The sequence below is a fragment of the Podarcis pityusensis genome, assembly GCF_964106645.2.
Source record: "Podarcis pityusensis genome assembly, chromosome: 4".
NCBI lineage: Eukaryota > Metazoa > Chordata > Lepidosauria > Squamata > Lacertidae > Podarcis > Podarcis pityusensis.
The window spans coordinates 2,358,654-2,372,905 of record NC_138027.1 but is presented as its reverse complement, the minus strand read 5'-3'; the positions used below and the strand labels follow the sequence as shown (position 1 = coordinate 2,372,905).

At 49.6% G+C, this 14,252-nt stretch overlaps 1 protein-coding gene across 8 annotated transcripts in view; it reads left to right on the top strand.

Moving 5' to 3' along the window:
• LOC308475059 (uncharacterized protein) overlaps window positions 1-14,252 on the top strand; it is a 343,827-nt gene that overhangs the window by 294,347 nt on the left and 35,228 nt on the right. For 4 of the 8 annotated variants that reach the window (XM_081001830.1, XM_081001831.1, XM_081001828.1 and 1 more), the window contains exon 3: window positions 7,706-7,799. The exons of 2 other annotated variants lie outside the window; for them this stretch is intronic. In XM_081001830.1, coding sequence (XP_080857956.1) covers window positions 7,706-7,799 — 94 coding nt within the window. Of the gene's footprint in view, window positions 1-3,148; window positions 3,253-7,005; window positions 7,510-7,705; window positions 7,800-8,450; window positions 8,534-12,139; window positions 12,267-14,252 lie in introns of those variants that run through there. 2 more of the 8 variants (XM_081001835.1, XM_081001833.1) reach the window with 2 other exon arrangements.

The following is a 14,252-nucleotide window of genomic DNA, read 5'->3' as shown; positions in this document are numbered from 1 at the left end:
CGAAATCCACTCAACAGTTACAATAATATCTAAACTATAATCAATAAAAAAACGGCAAGCCACAGTACACAAAATAATACAATACACACTGAGAAGCAGAGGGTAGAGCAAGGCAGGTGGAAGGAGGCCTTGCCTGATGGAGTCTCTCCCCTCACAGTTCTTCCTCCAGGACCAGCTCCCTTGTGAGGACTCCTAGGTAGAGGGGCAGCAGCAGGAAAAGGGGTAGGAAAAGCCTCTGGCCTCATCCTGGCACCCAGGAACACACACCGCATCATCTGCATTAAAAGTCACTTGGGGAATGTGCTATTGGGAGGATGGAAGCAACCAAAGAAATGAATACCGGAAGGCAAGATACTTACTTTGAGCTGGGGGATATGCTGTTGGCGCTAGTTTCTGCTCTTCCCCATTGTCACAGAGCATAAGAAGGTATTACTCATTTATGCTGAGAATGGGATTTATTTATTTTGAACTTCGCTTGGTTCCTCCTTGGCAGCCAGTGCAATGGTTTCAGCAGGGCTAGAACTCAGGACCCGCTGCCTTGAGGGAAATCTAAGAGCAGTTTGGCAGGGGAAAGGTCTCACTTGGGAGGTGGTGGACTCTCCTTCCTTGGAGGTTTCTAAGCAGAGATCGGACGGCCATCTGCCATGGACGCTTTAGCTGAGATTCCTGCATTGCTGGGGGTTGAACTAGATGACCCTGGGATCCCCTCCTATCTCTCCACTCCTGAATTCTAGGAGGAGCTTCCTTGCCTCCTGCAAAGCCCTTTTCCCTGCAAGCTCTTCCTCTGGTTTCTGGCCAAGGGAGGGAGATGCTCAGAGTCCAACCAAGAGTCTCACCCCCAAAAGGATATCTGGGCAAGGACTTCCGGGTTGGCACCTCTGGCAATGGCGGAGCTCCTCCATTCGGGAGGAACTTGCTCCGTGAAAAACAGGGTCTGACCGCCACAGCGAAGGTGGAGACCCATTGAAATCACAAGCAGGAGAGGCTTGTGAACCTGGGATTCGGCTGGCACCTTTTGCGCCTCCCCTACTCGCAGGGAAACCCTGTTTTGGGGATCCGGAGTGACATGGGGTGAGTGGCGCGGTGCTTTGAATCGACTGCTTTTTTCACGGAGTGAAGCCGCATTGCTGTTGCCGGAGAGCGCTGACTTTTTCCTGTGGACAATTGGATTTTAAACAACTACTCGTGAGTAAATCGGAAAATTGGATTTTTAAATACTTTAATTTGGCACTGAAGCGGGAGGTCATAAACAGGAAGTCCGCCTCCCGTTTTTGTAAATAGACTGAAGCAAAGACGTTACAAGTTAAAGTCTTTGAAAGCTTTTGGCAAAGGATTAAATTTCCATCGGTTTAAAATACAAAACCCCCCTTGGAAGCAGGAGAAGAGGGGGAAATTTTGGATCTAGTGAGCCTGCAGGAGAGAGTGAAAAATCAAATTACCACTGTTCTGAACCTGGAACGGGCTGCCAGATGACGTTTGGAGAGAGTGCATTTGACAGAACGGATTTGCAGCTAGCTAAATAAGAGTAAGATACTGTTTCCATTGTCCTCCTCTGCGTTTAAAAAAGAGGAAAAGTAACTGAAATTTTATCTTTAATGCTGGAGTTGTGCCTGAAAGAACTGATACAAGTGAAGACTGTTTCCCTCTAGAGGGAGCTTTTGAAACAGTTACAGGACTGTAACTGGGGGATTTCCAGCTGCAGATAAGGATTCTGAGAACCAGAGAGCGACCTTGGACCATTTAAAAATGTTGACAGGAGAGGCCATTGTGACTGTTTTATGTAAGATAAGCTGTTCGCTGGGACACCTTCACAAGAAGATGGATGACATGACTTTTAAAGTTGATAATTTGGAACAGAAAGTGACTAATTTGAGTCAAAAAGCGAACATCAATACAGAAATAATTCAGGACTTGGTACAGGAATCCATTTTGGCAGGACAAATGGTGGAGGAGAAGGAGGAGAAGGAGAATGCTGCTGTTGTTGAACATAAAGTTGAACATAAAGTAATACAAGTGAGATCCGTGGCTTTACAGAAGCAAATTGAGGACTATAAGTTGAGGCCTTTTATGATTGAATCTAGGAAAAGTCAGACTCTGAGGAATGGACCCCGGCTTGGACGAAAGAAGGAAAGTTGGAAAGATCCCTCTATGCAGGGATTAACTGACTTTTGGGACATGGACTATGCCCTGAAATACTTTATGGACTGTAGCTTTAACTATGGAAATTTGGCTGATTTGTTCAGAAGGAAGAAAAGGATTGACAGGTTGGAGTTTCCCCGAGATTTGCTCTTTAGCATTAAAGAAAATGAAGAAGACCTGCAGAAGGGACTTGGAAAAGAGTTAAGAGCCTCGGACATAAGATCACCAGGTTGATGGACTTTATGGAGTTGACGGAAAGGACTGGCAGAATCCGAAACCAGGGAGAGGAGATGGTGGAAGAAGATTGGAAAATTTAAAGTTTATATATAGACTTATGGTAAAACTAATGAGTGATAGAAAAATGGTGGAATGATTTTTTTATGGGCTTAGCAGAAATGTTATAAGGAGTTAAGCATATATAAGTATTTTAGTTTTAATGGAAAATAAGGTTAAAAAAATACGTTATTTACAATATGATAGAAAAAGGAGAAAGATGGAAAGGATTTGCTGAAACAATTAAAAGAAGTGGAATACAAAAAGGGAGGTGAGAGGAGGTCGAGGAAACAAGGGAATGAAAGATAGAGTACGGAAAAGAGATGATGTATGTTTTTAAATTGTTTTTGTTTTGTTTCATTTAGGGTTAAGGCTAGGGAGTGGGGTTTGTTTAGTTTAGTTTAATGTGTTTAGTTTTGAGTTTAGGTTGTGTTTTGTATTGTTTATATATTGTATTGTATTGCTTTTTTTCTTTTTGCTTTCCTTCTTTGTCTATTTTTCTGTTTTGTTTTGTTTTTTTCTCTTCTTTTTTCTCTTTTTGTAATCTATAAAAGTAATAAACATTATTTTAAAAAACAAAAAAACCCCAAAAGGATATCTGAGCATTGGCGTAGCCAGGAGGGCAGCTGCCCCCCCCCAAAATCCATAAAAAAATAATAATAATCTGAGGTTCTGCCAAGCGCGAGAGGGCTGAGCTGGGTGGACTCGGCTTGGCAAGGGTTAAAGGGAAGTGAGCTGCCTTCCTAGAGAGGACAGGAAGCAAGAGGGGGCCAGGTCCTCCAGAGCCAAGGCCCCTCCCTCCCCAGTCCTTTCCTGCTTCGGTGTCTCTCCTGGGATCTGGTGAGTCTCCTCTCTCTCTGGGATCTGGTGGGGGTCCCAGGGCTGGGGCAGGGGAGGGGACTTGGGGGGCCGGATCTGCTCCTGCAAGGGGGGGGGGACCCCAAGTCAGGGAGGAGAGGGTCCTGCCAGGGAGGGGCCAGGTCTGCCACGCTCTCCTTCCTGCAGAGCAGAGGATCCCAAACTCATTTGACCCTCCGCCCCCCCCCCCTTTCAGAAAAGATCTCCCTTAACTCTGTGTCTCTCAGGGTCACTGCACAACAGAGGAAACATGTGCAAATTGTTTTCCAAAGCTGGACGAGGAGATGGGCTAGCCCCTCCCCCCAAAAAAACTCATGAGGAGAAAGGAAGGAAAGTTGGGAAAGAAAGGCCAGGAATAAAGAGAGGGATCCCAGCCCAGAGTCTGGCTGCTGCATTGGGGACCAGTTTCCCAGTGTCTTCAAGGGCAGCTCCCCACGGAGGCCACGGCAGCAATCCCCTCGCACCCAGAGCAGGGCATCCCAGGACCACATCCTCTCTGTCCCAAAGGGATTCTTGCTGTCAAAGCAGCCAGAAATGGGCGCTGCTACTCACTGAGCCTCCAGGGACCTTGGCATCAATGGCTGTGTGTGTGTTAAGATATCCAATAGAATAATCATAATAAATTGCCAGCCTAAATTTCAAGGGAGATGTATTTGGCCCCACCCACTTGGCCCTCAGGGGGTTGTCCAGATACATTCCTGGCCCTCAGAGCAAAAGAAAAGGGACCCCACCCCAGGAGTCTGTCTTGAGAGCGGCAGAGAGTCCAAGTGCAAGAAAAGGAGATAGAAGCAAGGGAGTGGGGGTGGGGGGAGCAACTCCTGAGGACCCCCGGGTGAGGACCCCCACTAGAGCCAAGCATCCATTTTTCAAAAGATACAAATGACTCCCTTGTCAGTCAGTTCTGACTTCATGCATTGACTGGAAGGCAGGAGAAACCAGGCTGATTCATCTCGTAGAAATCCCTTCAGTTGCCTCCACATTTTGCATTGCAATCTTTCTTCTAGGAGCTAGGAGAGCTAGGTGAGCTAGAGGCTGCTTTCTTCATCTCCTCCTCCTCCCCCTCCTCCTCCTCCTCCTCCTCCAGATACCTCATGGTTTGGGCTGTGGTGCAGTCCAGCCCTGGTTCCAATAATAATGATGATAATGATGATATTTATACTCCACCCACTCTGGGTGTCTCCCAATAGAATACTAAAAACAGAATGAAACATCAAACGTTTAAAACTTCCTTAAAAAGGGCTGCCTTCAGATGTCTTCTAAAAGTCAGATAGTTGTTTATTTCCGTGACATCTGATGGGAGGCTGTTCCACAGGGCGGGCACCAGTAAAAAGAAGGCCCTCTTCCTGGTTCCCTGTAACCTTACTTCTCACAGGGAGGGAACCGCCAGAAGGCCCTCGGAGCTGGACCTCAGGCTGAATGATGGAGGTGGAGATGCTACTTCAGGTCTACTGAGCTGAGGCCCTTTAGGGCTTTCAAGGTCAGCACTAACACTTTGAATTGTGCTCAGAAATGTACTGGGAGCCAATGTAGGTCTTTCAGGACTGGTGTTATGTGATCACGGTGGCCGCTCCCAGTCACCAGTCTAGCTGCCGCATTCTGGGTTATGGTAGTTGTAGTTTCTGAGTCACCTTCAAAGGTAGCCCCACATAGAGCTCATGGCAGAAGTCCAAGCGGAAGATAACTAGAGCATGCACCACTCTGGCGAGACAGTCCGCGGGCAGGTAGGGTCTCAGTCTGTGTACCAGATGGAGCTGGTAGACAGCTGCCCTGGACACAGAATTGACATGCACATTCATGGACAGCTATGAGTCCAAAATGACTCCCAGGCTGCACACCTAGTCCTTCAGGGGCACAGTTGCCCCATTCAAGACCAGGGAGTTCCCCACACCTGCCCGCCCTCTGTCCCCCAAAAGAGTACTTCTGTCTTGTCAGGATTCAACCTCAATCTGTTAGCCCCCATCCATCCATCAACCAGCCGCCTCCAGACACTCACACAGGACCTTCACCGCCTTCACATGTTCTGATTTAATAGAGAGGTAGAGCTGGGTATCATCCGCATACTGATGAACACCCAGCCCAAACCTCCTGATGATCCCTCCCAGTAGCTTCATATATATGTTAAAAAGCATCGGGGAGAGGACAGAACCCTGAGGCACCCCACAAGTGAGAGCCCAAGGGTCTGAAGATTCATCCCCCACCACCACTTTCTGAACATGGCCCAGGAGGAAGGAGATTAACCGCTGTATAACAGTGCCCCCAGCTCCCAGTCCCTCTAGCCGGTCCAGAAGAATGTTGTGGTTAATGGTATCAAAGGCCACTGAGAGATCCATCAGAACTAGGAAACAGCTCTCCCCTTTGCCCCTAGCCTGCCGGCATGCCTGGAGGTTTTCAGCAACCACCCGCTCAATCACCATGCCCAAAAATGGAAAATTTGAGACTGGGTGATAGTTGGCTATATTGGGCTGGTGGTTTAATAATTGCCTCTTTCATCGGGTCTGAGAAGGCTCCCTCACAGAGAGAAGCATTCACCACCCTGCAGAGCCCATCACTCAGCCCTTCCCGGTTCACTTTTATGAGCCAGGATGATCAAGGAGAAAGGTGGTCAGTTTCACTTGTCCAAGCAGCCCGTCCACATCCTTGGAGGTAACAAACTTGAATTGATCCCACACAACCTAACTAGACAGGACTCTAGCACTCTCCTGCCCTGGCCCTGCTCACACGGTGGAGTCTACCTCTTTCCAAATCTGAGTGACTTTATCTGCAAAAAACTTTGCCAAATCACTAAATTGCAAACCACCTAAAAGAGTCTCCTGGTGTTGTTTTCTGCAGATGCAATAGAGGCAGTGAAGAAAGTCATCGCTATCATCACTTGGTAGGCTTAACGTTGAGCTCTATCTCGTATCTGGTCAGATTCAGAGTGTGTTTTCTGCCACCAACACTCTAGCCATCTCAGTGATTGTTTCATCGCCCTCAGTTCCAGGGAAATCCACGGGGCTATCCCAGGCTCCATGTATCGGAGAGGTCGCTTCGGAACCAGGCCATCGATAGCCCTGGTTAACTCCACATTCCAGGGGCCACAAGGAAATCAGCTAAAAGGCCATCAACATAGGATAAAACATCCCCTTCTCCTTTCTGGAAACCATTTGGATCTATTAAGTGGTGGGGGTGGGCCATCCGAATCAGTCCCACCTCCCTGCAGAGGGGAAAGGTCGTGGAGAAGTCCAGTTGCACCAGGAAGTGATCTGACCATGACACTTATTTTGTTTTAGTTTCACTTCGTGTCAGATCACCCACATCCATAGAGGTGAACATGCCAGGTCAAGTCCTCCATCCAAATCATGGATGGCAGTGGTCTCATGAACCATTGACCTGGCATTGCGTAGCAGACCCTTAAGGTCACGTGGGTCTCCCTTGCTGATTCCAGCATCCATCCAGTCAAGACCTGACCCGGAGGCAGGGATAGTCCTCAAACAATGACGTGGTCTGGTCTTGGTGTAACACTTCCTCCTACCCGTGACCACTGTGATCAGGTGTCCCAGTGCATCCCCACCCCCACCCCGGGGAACTTGTCCCTGCCATTCTGTTGGATGGGGCCCACTCCCAGACAGCCCTGACCCTCTCACCTAAGGAACAAAACTATACAAACTATATAAAACTATATCAACTATACAAAAAAATAAAAATATTAACTAAGAATAATAAAAACAATTCCGTAACAATGCATTTGCTTTGTAGGAATTGCTAGAGCTTCTCATTAAGACAGAACTTTGCAGAAGACCAAAGGGTTCCTTCTGATCTCTCAGAGGCTCCCTCAGGGCACAGATGGATGAGCAAGACTCAGCTGGCCCTGGAGCAGGAAGAGGCCATGCCAACCAAACTGGGAGCAATGAGGGATTCTGGGAAAACCCTGTGCAGAAGATCCTGGATGAGGAGGACACCCTCCGCTCAGAGGTGCAGATCCAGCAGTTCAGGAGGTTCTGCTGCCAGGAGGCCGAAGGACCCCGAGAGGTTTGCAGCCGACTCTACCACTTTTGCCACCAGTGGCTGAAGCCAGAAAGGCACACGAAAGCTGAGATGCTGGACCTGGTGATCTTGGAGCAGTTCCTGGCTGTCCTTCCCCCGGAGATGGAGAGCTGGGTGAGGGACTGTGGAGCGGAGACCAGTTCCCAGGCGGTGGCCCTGGCCGAAGGTTTCCTCCTGAGTCAGGCAGAGGAGAGAAAGCAGGAACAGAGAAAGCAGGTGAGAGAGACTTTCCTCTGGATACTCCCAAGGGGCTCCAAACAGGATGGAAAACATCCCATAATGCTCTACTGATGGCTCATCCTTTTTCTGGGAAGACATCCATGGAATGAGATCTCACACCCTTCAAGTCTTTGTCATTCTCTTTCTAGTATTTCTCCCCATTCTCTGTTTTCAATCCTTGTTTCTTTTTTAGGAAAAGGATCATTTTGCAGAAATGGACCTGGATTCCTGTGAGGCAGAGACGCCTCCGTTGGACACCAGAGAGAGGCCACTGGGTAAGGAGGAAGGTGGTTTTTCTCCACTGGTCTCATTCTGTTGCTTTCCCAACTAATCTGTGGGTTGTTTTCATCTTGTTTTTTTTATTTTTTTTGGGGGGGGGAGCAGTTGGGACCAAGGGTCCAAAGGAAGTGTCAGGGAAATGGAGACAGAAAGGGAGAAGGGCCTGCGAAGAGACCTCCTTTGATCAGCAGCTGTTCTTCTTCAGAAGAGAGAGAAGACGAAGAGGGGTCAGAGGGGGGTGAATCTGAGAGGGAGGATGAACTTCTGAGGGCAAGCACCTCTCGTCATAGAGGAAGGAGGGGGGTTGGGCTTCGACGTTGGCTATGCTGGCCCCCAAAACGGAAGGAAGTTAGTCGGGACAACTACCCACCATGATCGAGTCGCACTTTTGAACTGCTGTAAATAATGTCAAGAAGAAATAAACCCTTTGTAAATATGGCTGGGTTCCCGGGCTCTTATCTCCGCTGAGTGCTCACAACTCATTTCTGACAGGAAGGGAGAAGTAGTTTTGCACAACTAACATGAAATGGCCACAAACGTCCAAATGCACTCAGCAGGTAAGGCTTTCTGAAAGGCCCATCTGTCGTTAGAGATGCCCTGTTTCACCTGTGAGAGAAGCAGGCACTCCTGGCGTCCTGCTTACCTTTTTTCTTTTGCAGGTGACAGAATGATGCCGGCAAGACTTCCTTATCCATCTTTTCATGGGGGCAGAAGGGAAGCAGCGGCTGTGGAACCAGATCAGGTCAGGGGAAGCTATCTTGTGGGGACAGAGGCCGCGGGATGGAGCAATGTCATGGACTGGTTGGGCACAGAGGAATGGTGGGAGGAAGCAGCCGGGGAACCAGGAAGGGAAGATTGCTCAGAGCCCAAGGAGTGAAGGTGGAGGAAGGAGGGGCGGTCAGAGGGAGAAGAGGAGAAGTCTGGGAAGAGGAGATGTCAGAAGCTAAAGGGGTAACAGGGCTTAATGAGCTGGGAGACTCTGTGGCAGAATGCAGTGCAGAATCAGAGGCAGAAGAGGAGGAGGCAAGAGGGAGAGGAAAGTCGAGAGGCAGACGTGAGTCAGGAGAAGGAGGAGCCATTGGTGGCTACCTCTCCTTCTGCCAGAAGCCACCCTCCCTGCTTGTCTCTCAGAGCCAGGAGACGTCTGACAATGGAGGAGCAAAGGCAGGCTGCACACTGGCGCACTATTTGATCCCTTGCCAGAAACCCCAGAGAGGAGGGGACTTGGAAAGCTGTGGGGAGCCAGGGGCCTACACATACCCTCAGGGAATGAGCTGCTGTTCTCATGAGGCCTGAAACTCAGCCAAGTCTGTGAATATCGTGTTCTTGCTGATAAAGAGTTAACTCCAGCTGTGAACTGTGGGTTTTCCTGCCCATACAACTCTGTGGCGCCAGCTGTCAGGGAGGATTTGGAGGAGTAATGGACAGAAGAGGCAGAACAGGGGGCGGAGAGCAGTCAGGGGGAGCCGGGGCTCAGGGATGCTGAAGATCCCCTCAACCACCTAGAGGCTCAGGGAGGAAGCTGAGACTCCGGAAGGGAGGGGGCTTTCAAATCAGCACAGAGAAGAAGGGAAATGAAACGTAAAGATCAATGACGTCTTGCGCGGGAATCGTAGGAAGCCGCTCCCCGAATCTGACTCAACAGGTTTGGACGCGTAATTCTGAACTGTAGCTGTTTCTTGTATATAATAATAATAATAATAAAAAAAATTATTTATATCCCGCCCTCCCCAGCCAAAGCCAGGCTCAGGGCGGCTAACAACAAACAAATAATCAAACAATCAAATAATCCAACATTCTAAAACATTTCATTATAAAAATTAATTAAAATCAAATTAATGGCAACAGTTAAGCAAAGTTCTGTGCAGGTTGCCAGAGGAGGGAGTCAGGCTGCGCCCTGACCAAAGTCCTGGTGGAACAACTCTGTCTTGCAGGCCTTGTGGAAAGATGTCAGGTCCCGCAGGGCCCTAGTCTCTTGTGACAGAGCGTTCCACCAGATTGGAGCCGCAGCCGAGAAAGCCCTGGCTCTAGTTGAGGACAGCCTAACCTCTCTGAGGCCTGGGACCTTCAGGATGTTTTTATTTGCAGACCGTAAGTTTCTCTGTGGGGCATACCAGGAGAGGCGGTCCCGTAGGTACGAGGGTCCTAGGCCGTATAGGGCTTTAAAGGTTAAAACCAGCACCTTAAACCTGATCCTGTACTCCACCGGGAGCCAGTGCAGCTGGTATAGCACCGGGTGAATGTGATCTCGCAGCGAAGACCCCGTAAGGAGTCTCGCTGCAGCATTCTGCACCCGCTGGAGTTTCTGGGTCAGTCTCAAGGGCAGCCCCACGTAGAGCGAGTTACAATAATTCAGTCTGGAGGTGACCGTCACGTGGATCACAGTGGCTAGGTCAGGGCGAGAGAGACAAGGGGCCAACTGCTTAGCTTGGCGGAGATGAAAAAATGCCGTGTGTAATAAAGACTGTAAATACCACACTGACTGTGCCAAAGTGTTACTGTGCAGGGGAAACACCACCTTTACACCAGCCTTCTGAATATCGCCAGTAGGATTCATCTGTAGTTGCTGTTTTCATAGAATTCTAGAGTTGAAAGGGACACCAAGGGTCATCAAGTCCAACCCCCTGCATTGCAGGATTCTCAGCTAGATCATCCAAGACAGATGACCATCCAGACTAGGCTTCTTTTATTTCTATATTGAACACTGAATGCTAAAATAAGCTTCTAAGCAGTGGACAGATGATTACAAATAGTGTCCAGGATTCTCCTAGCCAGCCCCATCCCCTGCAAAATGGGGCCTGCCCCCCCATTCCTCCCCCTCTCCATGCCCCCATGAACCCCTTGAATTTGGCTCCAGGGCACTGGGAGGGAACCTCCCCAGAACAACACATGAGGAGAGGAGAAAGTGGATCCTTCCATCAGGCAAACTGGGATGTTGCATAGGCAGAATGATTTGAAAACCACAAGGTGGAGTACCACCTATTTACAAAAAAATGACTGCTCCCAGTCACCAGTCTAGCTGCCGCATTCTGGATTAGTTGTAGTTTCCAGGTCACCTTCAAAGGTAGTCCCAGGTAGAGCGCATGGCAGTAGTCCGAGCGGGAGATAACCAGAGCATGCACCACTCTGGCGAGACAGTCCACGGGCAGGAGGGGTCTCATCCTGCGTACCAGATGGAGCTGGGAGACAGCTGCCCTGGATACAGAATTGACCTGCGCCTCCATGGACAGCTGTGAGTCCAAATTGACTCCCAGGCTGCGCACCTGGTCCTTCAGGGGCATAATTACCCCATTCAGGACCAGGGAGTCCCCCACACCCACCCACCCACCCCCGTCCCCCCAAAACAGTACTTCTGTCTTGTCAGGATTCGACCTCAATAATAATAATAATAATAATAATAATAAATTTTATTTATATCCCGCCCTCCCCAGCCGAAGCCGGGCTCAGGGCGGCTAACAACAATAAAACAGTACAAAAGTACAGCATAAACAACATTCTAAAATCATTCATTATAAAATTTATTAATTCAAGCCACTGGCAACCATTGGACCAGAGCTCCGCGAAGATTGCCGAGGGAGGGAGTCAGGCTGTGCCCTGGCCAAAGGCCTGGTGGAACAGCTCTGTCTTGCAGGCCCTGCGGAAAGATGTCAAGTCCCACAGGGCCCTGGTCTCTTGTGACAGAGTGTTCCACCAGATTGGAGCCACAGCCGAAAAAGCCCTGGCTCTAGTTGAGGCCAGCCTAACCCCTCTGTGGCCTGGGACCTTCAAGATGTTTTTATTTGAAGACCGTAAGTTTCTCTGTGGGGCATACCAGGAGAGGCGGTCCCGTAGGTACGAGGGTCCTAGGCCGTATAGGGCTTTAAAGGTTAAAACCAGCACCTTAAACCTGATCCTGTACTCCACCGGGAGCCAGTGCAGCTGGTATAGCACCGGGTGAATGTGATCTCGCAGCGAAGACCTTGTAAGGAGTCTCGCTGCAGCATTCTGCACCCGCTGGAGTTTCTGGGTCAGTCTCAAGGGCAGCCCCACGTAGAGCGAGTTACAATAATCCAGTCTGGAGGTGACCGTCACGTGGATCACAGTGGCTAGGTCAGGGCGAGAGAGGTAACCACCATCCATCCACCAACCAACCACCTCCAGGCACTCGCACAGGACCTTCACCGCCTTTACTGGTTCTGATTTGAAAGAGAGGTAGAGCTGGGTATCATCCGCATACTGATGAACACCCAGCCCAAACCCCCGGATGATCTCTCCCAGCGGCTGCATTAACAGGAAGGAAACAACAGAGCATTGTGTAGCAGGTCATATTTCTGCTGTCTCAGAGGAGGACATTTCCCTTTTCTTTTAGGGTCCAGTGTGCTTTGAAGATGTCGCTGTTCGTTTCACGGACGAGGAGTGGCCGTTGCTGGATCCTGACCAGAGAGCTCTGCATAAGGACGTCATGGAGGAGATTTGTGGGATCGTGGCCTCTCTTGGTAAGGCTCCCTGTGGGATCGTCCTATCTGCCAGGAAATTCAAAAAATACCTCTATGTGACAAACCTCATATATTTTCACAGAGCTCAACGGCGCCCCCCACAACACCTGGGAACCTAATGCCCCCACAATAAACCTTGAACAGCAAATTACAGTTTTTTCTGTCAAAAATCTTCCACCAGTTCTGCCTTTTTATACTACGATTCGGCTGGTCAGAACTGCCCAGGCATCTTAAATGTCAACTTAAGAGTTGTTAGGAAAGATAAGTAGTTTCTGTCAGGTTTTCTGTTTTTGTTTTTGCTGCTGTCAGTCTTGGGTTGACCAAAGAGATGACTGACACTGGAGATGGAGGGGATGCCATGACTGGGCCAAACAAAATCCGTCCCAGAGAAGAGCCAGGCTTATTGAATCTCAGGTAGTAATAGCAGTGATAGTAATAGTAATAATTTTTATTTATCCCCTGCCCATCTGGCTGGGTTGCCCCAGCTCCTCTGGGTGGCTTCAACACATAGAATCATAGAATCATAGAGTTGGAAGAGACCACAAGGGCCATCGAGTCCAACCCCCTGCCAAGCAGGAAACACCATCAGAGCACTCCTGACATATGGTTGTCAAGCCTCTGCTTAAAGACCTCCAAAGAAGGAGACTCCACCACACTCCTTGGCAGCAAATTCCACTGTCGAACAGCTCTTACTGTCAGGAAGTTCTTTCTAATGTTTAGGTGGAATCTTCTTTCTTGTAGTTTGGATCCATTGCTCCATTGCCGACATGGGGATCCAGGGCACAGTCCTTCAATGGCTGCGCTCGTTTCTCTCTGGTCGGGGACAGAGGGTGGTGCTTGGGGGGGAACTGTCATCCCGCCACTCCTTGGTGTGTGGAGTGCCCCAGGGTGCGATACTCTCCCCGATGCTTTTTAACATCTTTATGCGCCCCCTCGCCCAGCTTGTCCGGAGTTTTGGGCTGGGCTGCCATCAGTATGCTGATGACACCCAACTCTATCTGTTGATGGATGGCCATCCTGACTCGGCCCCAGACACACTGATCAGATGCTTGGAAGCTGTGGCTGGATGGTTACGTGGGAGCCGGTTGAAGTTAAATCCTTTGAAGACAGAGGTCCTCTGGCTGGGACGGGACGATATGGGATTGAGGGGGCAACTCCCATCTCTTGCGGGGGTGCAATTAGTGCCAGCACCGTCCGTTAAGAGTTTGGGTGTAATCTTCGATACCTCCCTCTCCATGGAGGCGCAGATTGCAGCTATAACAAAGGCGGCATTTTTTCATCTCCGCCAAGCTAAGCAGTTGGCTCCTTACCTCTCTCGCCCTGACCTAGCCACTGTGATCCACGCGACGGTCACCTCCAGACTGGATTATTGTAACTCGCTCTACGTGGGGCTGCCCCTGAGACTGACCCAGAAACTCCAGCGGGTGCAGAATGCCGCAGCGAGACTCCTTACGGGGTCTTCGCTGCGGGATCACATTCATCCGGTGCTATACCAGCTGCACTGGCTCCCGGTGGAGTACAGGATCAGGTTTAAGGTGCTGGTTTTAACCTTCAAAGCCCTATACGGCCTAGGACCCTCGTATCTACGGGACCGCCTCTCCTGGTATGCCCCACAGAGGAACTTACGGTCTTCAAATAAAAACATCTTGAAGGTCCCAGGCCTCAGAGAGGTTAGGCTGGCCTCAACTAGAGCCAGGGCTTTTTCGGCTGCGGCTCCATCCTGGTGGAACGCTCTGTCACAAGAGACAAGGGCCCTCCAGGACTTGACATCTTTCCGCAGGGCCTGCAAGACAGAGCTGTTCCACCAGGCCTTTGGTCAGGGCGCAGCCTGACTCCCTCCTTTGGCAATCTTTACAATACTTTAGTTTATGGTTGCCATCAATTTTGATTTTAATTAATTCTTTGATGTTTTTATAATGTTGCACTATTTTAGTGTTGTTAGCCGCCCTGAGCCCGGCTTCGGCTGGGGAGGGCGGGATATAAATA